This window comes from Centropristis striata, chromosome 7 (genome assembly GCF_030273125.1).
Source record: "Centropristis striata isolate RG_2023a ecotype Rhode Island chromosome 7, C.striata_1.0, whole genome shotgun sequence".
NCBI classification, from domain to species: Eukaryota; Metazoa; Chordata; class Actinopteri; order Perciformes; family Serranidae; genus Centropristis; species Centropristis striata.
In genome coordinates, this window is record NC_081523.1 from 452,501 (window position 1) to 462,929 (window position 10,429).

The window sequence follows — 10,429 nt, forward strand, 5'->3', positions numbered from 1 at the left end:
CTAAGAATCCATTATTGTTCCATTAATAGAATAATTGTTGCAGCTCCAACATAAAATGTGATTTTGAATCTTTTTTTAACTTTTAAAACACTATCACGCTCCATAAATAATGTTAAATGTGTCAAATGTGGCCAAAGGTGTCAAATCTACCATATAAGAGGGTTCCATATTCGTCTTTTTGTGTCTTTTCTTTAGTCATTTTGTTTATTTTTTTAGTCATTTTGTTTATTTTTGTGTCTTTTTAGTCATTTTGTTTCTTTTTTTTTAGTCATTTTGTTTATTTATGTGTCTTTTTTTGGTCATTTTGTGTCTTTTTTTGGTCATTTTGTGTCTTTTTTAGTCCTTTAGTCCAACATAAAATGTGATTTTGAATCTTTTTTTTAAACTTTCAAAACACTATCATGCTCAATAAAGAATGTTAAATGTGTCAAATGTGAGCAAAGGTGTCAAATCTACCATATAAGAGGGTTCCATCCAGTTCTATCATTTGATACTAAATCTATTTGAGCTTGTCTCCAGTTTTACTTGGTATATCATCATCAAACTGAAACTGGCCTCATGGAGTTTACAGCCAGAACTTTAGAGGTAAATGTACAGTAGGGCTCCACGCTGCTTTGTTTTCTAGTCTGATGGAGGCAACAAGTCTGGGTTATTTGGAGATTCTGGACTCCACAGGGTTAATGAACCTGTGTGAAATCAGTCCTGATAAGTTATTATTATATTAGTTATTATATTTATTATTTTCTCCTTCAGACACCGTCGGCAAAAACATTCCCAAGATGTTGGAGTTGTTTAAAACGGGCCACGAGTACCTGGTGGAGGAAGACTGCTACGTCAGGACCCAGATCGCCACGGTACGTCTCATTAATATTCATATTATTATTATTATTATTATTATTATTAGGGCGTCGGGGCAATCTCCCCAGCACTGGTCCATACTGGTCCATTCCAGCAATATCTGCAGGGACCAGTGCTGCACTACTGTTATACTGTGGATTTCTTCTTCTTCCTCTTGCGGACGCAATTTCGTCCCGCTACTAGTCCTACAACTTGAAGAGTTGCAGGACAAATTATATATCAAAACGTGCGGTTTGATCGGGATCGGTGTGCTATTACTTTTCTCTACAGAATACGAATTTTTCGCGACGTAAGTCGCGAAAAACTGCCCAAAATTTCCATTGAAGTGAATGGAACGGCCGACAAAAAATGAGCGAAAAAGAACAATAATTGTAGATTTTTAAATGTCTACTTCTCCGGCATAATTTCACCTAGAGACTCCATTTAAACTTTAAACAGTAGACACAAGTCTTGTGTATCGGTGTATTAATCCACGTTTCGATAGGTCATATAGTTTTTTATCAATCCCTGTTCAATGACCATGATCATTTTTGGAGTAATTCTGAGATTATAATGGGTGTGTATTGCACGGAATGTTCGTGTCACAGTGTGTGACATCATCGCCAGAGTGTAGAGGGAGAGAAAAAACTGTCAAAAAATAAATTTGAAAACTGCGCTCCAGGCCGCAAATTCCACTCTACAGAAATAATTTATACATAGAAACGTAGGAAAATTAGTCTTCTCCCTCACAATCCTCTGGTAAAGCTGTCAGAGTTATAGTTTGGGCGTAGGACGCACAGATGATCCACCAACACCACCAACAGCCTCATTGGCTCCCATATTAAAAACGCAGGAAGATTTCTGAGCTGTCTGAGATTTAACAGTTTTTTTAGATCGCTCTAACAAAGCTATTTTTTAGAAATTTTCTAGTTATTATTATTTTCTCCTCTTTGTGTTGCGTCTCTCTTGTATGAAAAGTGCTCTCTAAATAAAGTCTGATTGGTTATTAATAGTATATTAATATATTAATATTAATGTTGTGTCCTCTCAGCTGGACATGTCCAACCAGGAGATAGAGGACAACCTGAAGACCGTCCTGCTGGACGTCTGCAGCCGCAGACCAGCTGATCTGGGTTGGTTCACCTTTAATACCTTTAATACCTGAAAACACCTGAAACACCTGAGAGCTCCTCTGAGAGCTGCTCAGGAGAAATAACACATCACTGATTGGTTTTTATTGGCCAGAGAGGTTGTTGTGGCAGCTTTTATCTTTTTTAATAATTGTCTGTCTTCTTTTTTATAATTTGTGTCTTTTTTTTTTTTTTAAACTTAAATTTTATTTCAATTTTTGCAGCATATACAAACATATATATACAAATTCACATTTAGTCTGCTGTTTTTCATTTGTGATCTGCTTAATACAGCATTAAAGCATATACATCAAGTCAAATATGTATAAATGACATAGTTAAACCAAAGTAGCACAAACAAACAATAAGTAATTAAATAATAAACTGTGTTAATGGAAATAAATCAAATTAAATTAAGTGAAATGAAGGTAACATGAGATTATTGCATTAGTTTGGTCATGGCCGGTCTCCATCTGTTAACTAATATATCTTTTTGAAGCCTCAAGGAGTTAGAAGTTATTTGTTCCATGTGATAAATTTCCCAGAGCTTCTCAATCCACATATTGTATGTTGGAGGGTTTTAACCATTTAACAGTGATACATTTAAGAGCTGAAATCAGTAATATTTGTAAAAGATATTTTTTCCAGTTATGTAATTTGGTTTGAGTCCAAACATTACCATCTTGGGATCTTTATTAAAACTTTTCTGGAATACTTTTCCAAGTGCATCAAAAACCTCATCCCAGAATTTTTTCAGTTTAGGGCATGTCCAAAATATATGAATATGGTTACCAATGTGTGTCCCACAACTTCTCCAGCATTTATCTGAGTGCCCCATTTTAAATATGATTGCTGGAGTCCTAAAGAATCTGATTATAATCTTTTGTGTCTTTTTTAATAATTTCTGTCTTTTTTTTATAATATTGTGTCTTTTTTAATAATTTTGTGTCTTTTTTTATAGTATTGTGTCATTTTTAATAATTTTGTCTTTCTTTGGTGATTTTCTGTCTTTTTTGTCATTTTGCGTCTAAGTAATTTTTTGTCTTTTTTTATGTAATTTTGTCTTTTTTTTAGTAATTTTGTGTCTTTTTTGGTCATTTTTGTCATTTTTGTTCATTTTGTCTTTTTTTTTAGTCATTTTGTGTCTTTTTTTATCATGTCTTTTTTAATAATTTTGTGTCTTTGGGTAATTCTGTGTCATTTTTTTATGTAATTTTGTCTTTTTTAAGTAATTTAGTTTCTGTCATTTTGTGTCTTTTTTAGTCATTTTTGTCTTTTTTTTAGTCATTTTGTGTCTTTTTTTAGTCATTTTTGTCTTTTTTTTTTGTCATTTTGTGTCTTTTTTTAGTCATTTTGTGTCTTTTTTTTAGTCATTTTGTGTCTTTTTTGTTCATTTTTGTCTTTTTTTTTTGTCATTTTGTGTCTTTTTTGTTCATTTTGTGTCTTTTTTTTTAGTCATTTTGTGTCTTTTTTGTTCATTTTTGTCTTTTTTTTGTCATTTTGTGTCTTTTTTAGTCATTTTGTGTCTTTTTTGTTCATTTTTGTCTTTTTTTTAGTCATTTTGTGTCTTTTTTAGTCATTTTGTGTCTTTTTTGTTCATTTTGTGTCTTTTTTTTGTCATTTTGTGTCTTTTTTAGTCATTTTGTGCCTTTTTTAGTCATTTTGTGTCTTTTTTTTAGTCATTTAGTGTCTTTTTTTAGTCATTTAGTGTCTTTTTTTAGTCATTATGTGTCTTTTTTTAGTCATTTAGTGTCTTTTTTTAGTCATTTAGTGTCTTTTTTTAGTCATTTAGTGTCTTTTTTTAGTCATTTAGTGTCTTTTTTTAGTCATTATGTGTCTTTTTTTAGTCATTTAGTGTCTTTTTTTAGTCATTTAGTGTCTTTTTTTAGTCATTATGTGTCTTTTTTTTAGTCATTTAGTGTCTTTTTTTAGTCATTTAGTGTCTTTTTTTAGTCATTTAGTGTCTTTTTTTAGTCATTTAGTGTCTTTTTTTAGTCATTTAGTGTCTTTTTTTAGTCATTTAGTGTCTTTTTTTAGTCATTATGTGTCTTTTTTTAGTCATTATGTGTCTTTTTTTAGTCATTATGTGTCTTTTTTTAGTCATTATGTGTCTTTTTTTTGTTCATTATGTGTCTTTCCTGCTCATGTTGCTCTGCCTCCAGCAGGTAATGTGAGTTTGAGTTTCCTGGTTTAAAGGCAGCAAATAAAACAGAAAAATCATCAAATCTTTAGTTTTTAAAAGAAAACATAAAACCAGTGAAGAAAACATGATCCAAAGGAGATCAAAGGAGGTTAAAACTCCTGAACATGAAATCATAAAACCAATAAAAGTCTTCTGCCCAGCGCGTCTCCTGGTAGATTATGGCTCTTATAATATATGCAATATTTATTTCTTTTCCACCAAAGTTTCTCTTCAAGAAAAGAATGAGAATATTAAAGTTTCTAACTTTGATTCTTTCTCTTTAGTCGTTTAGTCGCCTCCACGTTTTCTCCTTTAAAAGATAATAACTCACATATTAATTATAACTTATTGCCTAGTGACTGAGTCATTAATAATAATAAATCAGCTAATAACTCACATATTAATAATACTACTAGTTATTGACTATTGACTGAGTTATTATTAACAATAATAATAATAATAATAACCCAGGTGTGTTGTGGTTCTCCTGAAGATAACTCAGATAATAACTTAATAATTCATATAATAACTCAGATAATAACTTAATATTTCATATAATAACTCAGATAATAACTTAATATTTCATATAATAACTCAGATATTAATAATCTACTGTTTATTGCCTCTAGAGTGAGTTATTGATGATAATAATGTGTGTGTGTGTGTGTGTGTGTGTGTGTGTGTGTGTGGTGTTCCTCAGGGCCCTTCATCCAGCGGGCCCTGGTCTCCAGTCGGACCAGTGAAGCTGTTTGGTTCAACAGCCGGGACCTTTTACCAGCAGCAGCCGAGGACCCCCACGGCCCCTGAACGCACCATTCTCTCTCTCTGTTCATATATCATATAATATCTATAACACTGTGTTGTTTAATAAAGACTTGTTGTGACTGACTGCTTCTTCTGCTTTCTGTCCTCCAACGGGACCAGGAGAGAAAAAGTCTTTATTAATAATCTCAGCACCAGAAATCACTCGCTGCTGTCTTTAGTTTCATCCATTAAAGGTCGAAGAAAAGTTTAAAACCAGATCAGATTTTTACTAAAAACTGTTCTATTAACCCTCAAAAGTCACTAAAAGCTCCAAATAGTTTTCTAATAACTTCTTAAGGATTTAGATTATTATGTCTTTAAATGGTAAAAACTCCAAGAAAAAAAAACATCTCTGAAATCTGAAAAATCTTACAAGACACAAAAAGACACAAAATGACCAAAAAAAGACACAAAATGACTAAAAAAAGACACAAAATGACTAAAAAAAGACACAAAATGACTAAAAAAAGACAAAATGACTAAAAAAAAGACACAAAATGACTAAAAAAAGACCTAAAAAATGACTAAAAAAGACACAAAATGACTAAAAAAAGACACAAAATGACTAAAAAAAGGATACAAAATGACAAAAAAAAAGACACAAAATGACCAAAAAAAAGACACAAAATGACTAAAAAAAGACCTAAAAAAGACGCAAAATGACTAAAAAAAGACAAAATTACCAAAAAAAAGACACAAAATGACTAAAAAAAGACGCAAAATGACTAAAAAAAGACCTAAAAAAAGACGCAAAATGACTAAAAAAAGACAAAATGACCAAAAAAAAGATACAAAATAACTTAAAAAGACACAAATAAAACCCAGAGTTGATGACAGGATCACACACAATCACAAGACAGAATAAAAATAAAAGACTGTAGAATTTATAATTCACTGTTTAAATGATTTCCATCTAAAGCTAAATTTCTCCTCAATTCATTTGGAAATATCCTGAACAAAGAAAAAAATGAAAATGATCATTAATTCAGAAAATAAACAGAAAATGATCTCATTAAGTCAGTAAAACTCTATAATTTTCTCATTAATTCAGAAAAAAGCAGTAAAATGATCTCATCAATTCAGAAAAACTCAAAATTATATTTGTGTTTTTTTTTTTTTTCATTCTAGAAGTCTATTAAATTTGTCATGTTGTGGTAAATTTCACTTCCTAAAATGTGCAAATTCCAAAATAATTAAATAAAAATAAATAAATAAAAATGTTCAGTTATATTTAAATCAACCAAACTGTGTTTATAAAAAATATTTGACCTTTTGAGAGAATATTTAATGATAATAAAGTGGATTATTATGAGGTGTAGTTCTGCTCTGTGGCCACCAGGAGGCAGCAGACTGCTGCAGCTCAAATATCACAAATATTTATCATCTATAAATATAATATACACTTTTATAATCTTTTAAATGACCAAAAAAGACACAAAATGACAAAATTACTAAAAAAACAGACACAAAATGATTAAAAAAAGACACAAAATTACTAAAAAAAGACACAAAATGACCATAATAATACAAACCATGTTGTGGTTATTTTTGCACATTAAGAAACAATACCTTAATGCAGTTTGTTAGTGGTGGAATGGTTTATTGGTTTACTGGTTTACTGGTTTATAGGTTTATTGGTTTATTGGTTGAGCCACCCTTGTGTTGTTTTGAAAAGCCTTTTTGTAGAGAAGTTGGTTCAGCCTTTTGTTTGTTTGTTTGTTTGTTTTCCTCTCAGTTAGTTTAAATAGGAACTTCTTTTGTTGTATTAGTTCCAACTTTCTGTTGTCTCGATCTCTGGTCCGTCCTCCCCAAACCTCAGTGTGTCTGCTTTCTTTAGTTGTTGGTAAAATAAATCATGTTTGTTCACTCCACTTTTGACTTTGTTGATTTTATGATTGTCGTGTTATTGTCTGCTGCAGACAAAAAAGAGAAGAAAAGAAAAGAAAAGAAGAGGAGAGGAGCTTCAGAGGGAAAATGTTCTGGTTTCTGGTTTCTGGTTTCTGTCATGTGACTCTGAGGAATCTGAGTCCTGAACTCCCTCACACCAAACACCACAACATCCCATTATACTCCACATTATTATTATTATTATTATTATTATCATTATTATTATTATTACACAGCTGAATGTGACCCCTGCAGCTACCACATGAAGGATAAGTCCATCAGAATCACATTGTGATAAAAGAGGTGTTTTCTGCTTAAAAAATATCAAAATTATCCACCAATGGAAGAATAAAATGTGTCTTGTCAAGACTTTCCAAAACCAGTAAAAATATCTAATCTAATGAACCACAAATACCTTAGAATTAGTTTATTCTGACTGATAACAGGTGACTTTTTATTGATTCTAATGAAATACACGTGACCTATTTTCTCAATATGTTGAGAAATATTGTTGAATTAATAATCAGTGAATGCTAGAGCCATCATCTGGACATAATGATATGATAGGCATTATATTTATAGAAACCAGAAAAGTCACTAAAAACTAGTCAACTTTTCTTCAGACAGATACAAAGATTTTTATCTGGATGTAGAATATTTTTCTTAAAATTCTTAAAATAAGGCAAAAATAATCTTTATATCAAACAAGTGAAACAGTCTAAAATAAAAACTGCTGACTAAGAAGAAATATCTGATCAGACAAAAAAACAACAGACTTTGACAACAAGGACGCCATCATTAAACAAATAAAAGGGTTACAGATGTCTGATTCAACAATATAATAATAATAATAATAATAATAATAATGAGGCGGATGAAAGCAGGACCGCCATCTGCTGGAGGGGCGCCGCCAGTCACCCTTGAGGAAAAAAAAACAAAAACAATAATAATTTTTGAAGCCCATTGTCGCCCTCGCTTCGTGTTCTGTCTTGAAAATAATAAAAATTAACAAAACAAAGAAACAGATAAACAATGACATTTTCTCACTTGTGGTGCTGAGTCACGTGGTGTGTGGTCATTGCCTTGCCCCCCTTTAGACGGTCAGATCGGCCCCCTTTAGATGGTCAGATCGCCCCCCCTTTAGACGGTCAGATCGGCCCCCTTTAGACGGTCAGATCGCCCCCCTTTAGACGGTCAGATCGGCCCCCTTTAGACGGTCAGATCGGCCCCCTTTAGACGGTCAGATCGGCCCCCTTTAGATGGTCAGATCGCCCCCCCCCTTTAGACGGTCAGATCGGCCCCCTTTAGACGGTCAGATCGCCCCCCTTTAGACGGTCAGATCGCCCCCCTTTAGACGGTCAGATTGCCCCCCTTTAGACGGTAAGTTCGGCCCCCTTTAGACGGTCAGATCGGCCCCCCTTTAGAAGGTCAGATCGGCCCCCTTTAGACGGTCAGATCCGCCCCCCCTTTAGACGGTCAGATCACCCCCCCCTTTAGACGGTCAGATCGCCCCCCCTTTAGACGGTCAGATCGGCCCCCTTTAGACGGTCAGATCCGCCCCCCCTTTAGACGGTCAGATCACCCCCCCTTTAGACGGTCAGATCGCCCCCCTTTAGACGGTCAGATCGGCCCCCCTTTAGACGGTCAGATCGCCCCCTTTAGACGGTCAGATCGGCCCCCCTTTAGACGGTCAGATCGGCCCCCTTTAGACGGTCAGATCGCCCCCTTTAGACGGTCAGATCGGCCCCCCTTTTAGACGGTCAGATCGGCCCCCTTTAGACGGTCAGATCGGCCCCCCTTTAGACGGTCAGATCGGCCCCCCTTTTAGACGGTCAGATCGGCCCCCTTTAGACGGTCAGATCGCCCCCTTTAGACGGTCAGATCGGCCCCCTTTAGACGGTCAGATCACCCCCCTTTAGACGGTCAGATCGCCCCCTTTAGAAGGTCAGATCGCCCCCCCTTTAGACGGTCAGATCGCCCCCTTTAGACGGTCAGATCGCCCCCCTTTAGACGGTCAGATCGCCCCCCTTTAGACGGTCAGATCGCCCCCCCTTTAGAAGGTCAGATCGCCCCCCCTTTAGACGGTCAGATCGCCCCCTTTAGACGGTCAGATCGCCCCCCCTTTAGAAGGTCAGATCGCCCCCCCTTTAGACGGTCAGATCGCCCCCCCTTTAGAAGGTCAGATCGCCCCCCCTTTAGACGGTCAGATCGCCCCCTTTAGACGGTCAGATCGCAACAAACTACAGACACAACATGAAGCAAGTCAAAGACAGGCTCATCCCAGTATTCACATCAATCTGCTCTTAGATGAAAATGTGTATATATATATATATATATATATATATATATTATATATATATATATATATATATACACTACTGGTCAAAAGTTTTAGAACACTCCAACTTTTCCAGAATTTTATTGCAAATGATGCAGTTTAATGTCTCAGTGTACTCTGAAATTATAACAAATAAACAACTGAAGTTATAAAATAAATGATAGAATCAGTTTATAAAGGAAAATGTATTCTAAACTGTTGACTCATTAACAGATAAACAGCTGAACACACTCAATGGAAACCAAATATTCTTCAGAAAGTTCTTCCCAACTCTGTTGCAGAAGTTCCCTTAAATGTGGAGCAACTTGTAGGTTGTCAGTGATCAAGAAAAGTTGGGACACCTGTAGGAATTGGTAGCAACTTAGCAACTTTCAAGGCTTGATCAACCTCCGTTGCTGCAGAACTGCTTTAAGTTGTTAACCCATTTCTTGTTCCCTGAAAAAGGGACAGAAAAAGACACCAAAAGACACAAAATGAGAAAAAAAGACACCAAAAGACACAAAATGAGAAAAAAAGACACAAAATGACCAAAAAAAGACACAAAATGACAAAAAAGACACTAAAAGACACAAAATGACAAAAAAAGACACACAAAATGACAAAAAAATACACCAAAGATACAAATACAAATGACCAAAAAAGACACAAAATGACTAAAAAAAGACACAAAATGACCAAAAAAAGACACAAAATGACAAAAAAATACAACAAAAGACACAAAATGACAAAAAAAGATACAAAATGACTAAAAAAAGACACAAAATGACAAAAAAAGACACAAAATGACAAAAAAAGACCCCAAAAGACACAAGATGACTAAAAAAATACACAAAATGACTAAAAAAAAGACACAAAATTACCAAAAAAGACACAAAATGACAAAAAAAAGACACAAAATGACTAAAAAAAGACACAAAATGACAAAAAAAAGACACAAAATGACAAAAAAAAGACACAAAATGACTAAAAAAAGATACAAAATTACCAAAAAAGACACAAAATGACAAAAAAAGACACAAAATGACAAAAAAAAGATACAAAATGACTAAAAAAAGACACAAAATGACCACAAAATGACCAAAAAAAGACACAAAATGACCAAAAAAAGACACAAAATGACTTACAAAGACATGAAAAGAATTCAAAAATGGACAAAATAGCCCAAGACTCCATAGAGTTAAGTTGTTAACCCATTTCTTGTTCCCTGAAAAAGGCCTACTTGTATAATTCTGAAATGTACATTATTTTCCA

The 10,429-nt window shown here is 34.1% G+C and overlaps 1 protein-coding gene across 1 annotated transcript in view; it reads left to right on the forward strand.

The window, feature by feature from the left end:
* mrpl1 (mitochondrial ribosomal protein L1) overlaps positions 1–5,028 on the forward strand; it is an 18,962-nt gene extending 13,934 nt beyond the window's left edge. The window contains exons 7-9 of the mRNA XM_059337822.1: positions 754–854; positions 1,889–1,970; positions 4,850–5,028. Coding sequence (XP_059193805.1) covers positions 754–854; positions 1,889–1,970; positions 4,850–4,956 — 290 coding nt within the window. The 3' untranslated portion in view covers positions 4,957–5,028. The remainder of the gene's footprint in view (positions 1–753; positions 855–1,888; positions 1,971–4,849) is intronic.
* The last annotated feature ends 5,401 nt before the right edge of the window (positions 5,029–10,429 follow it).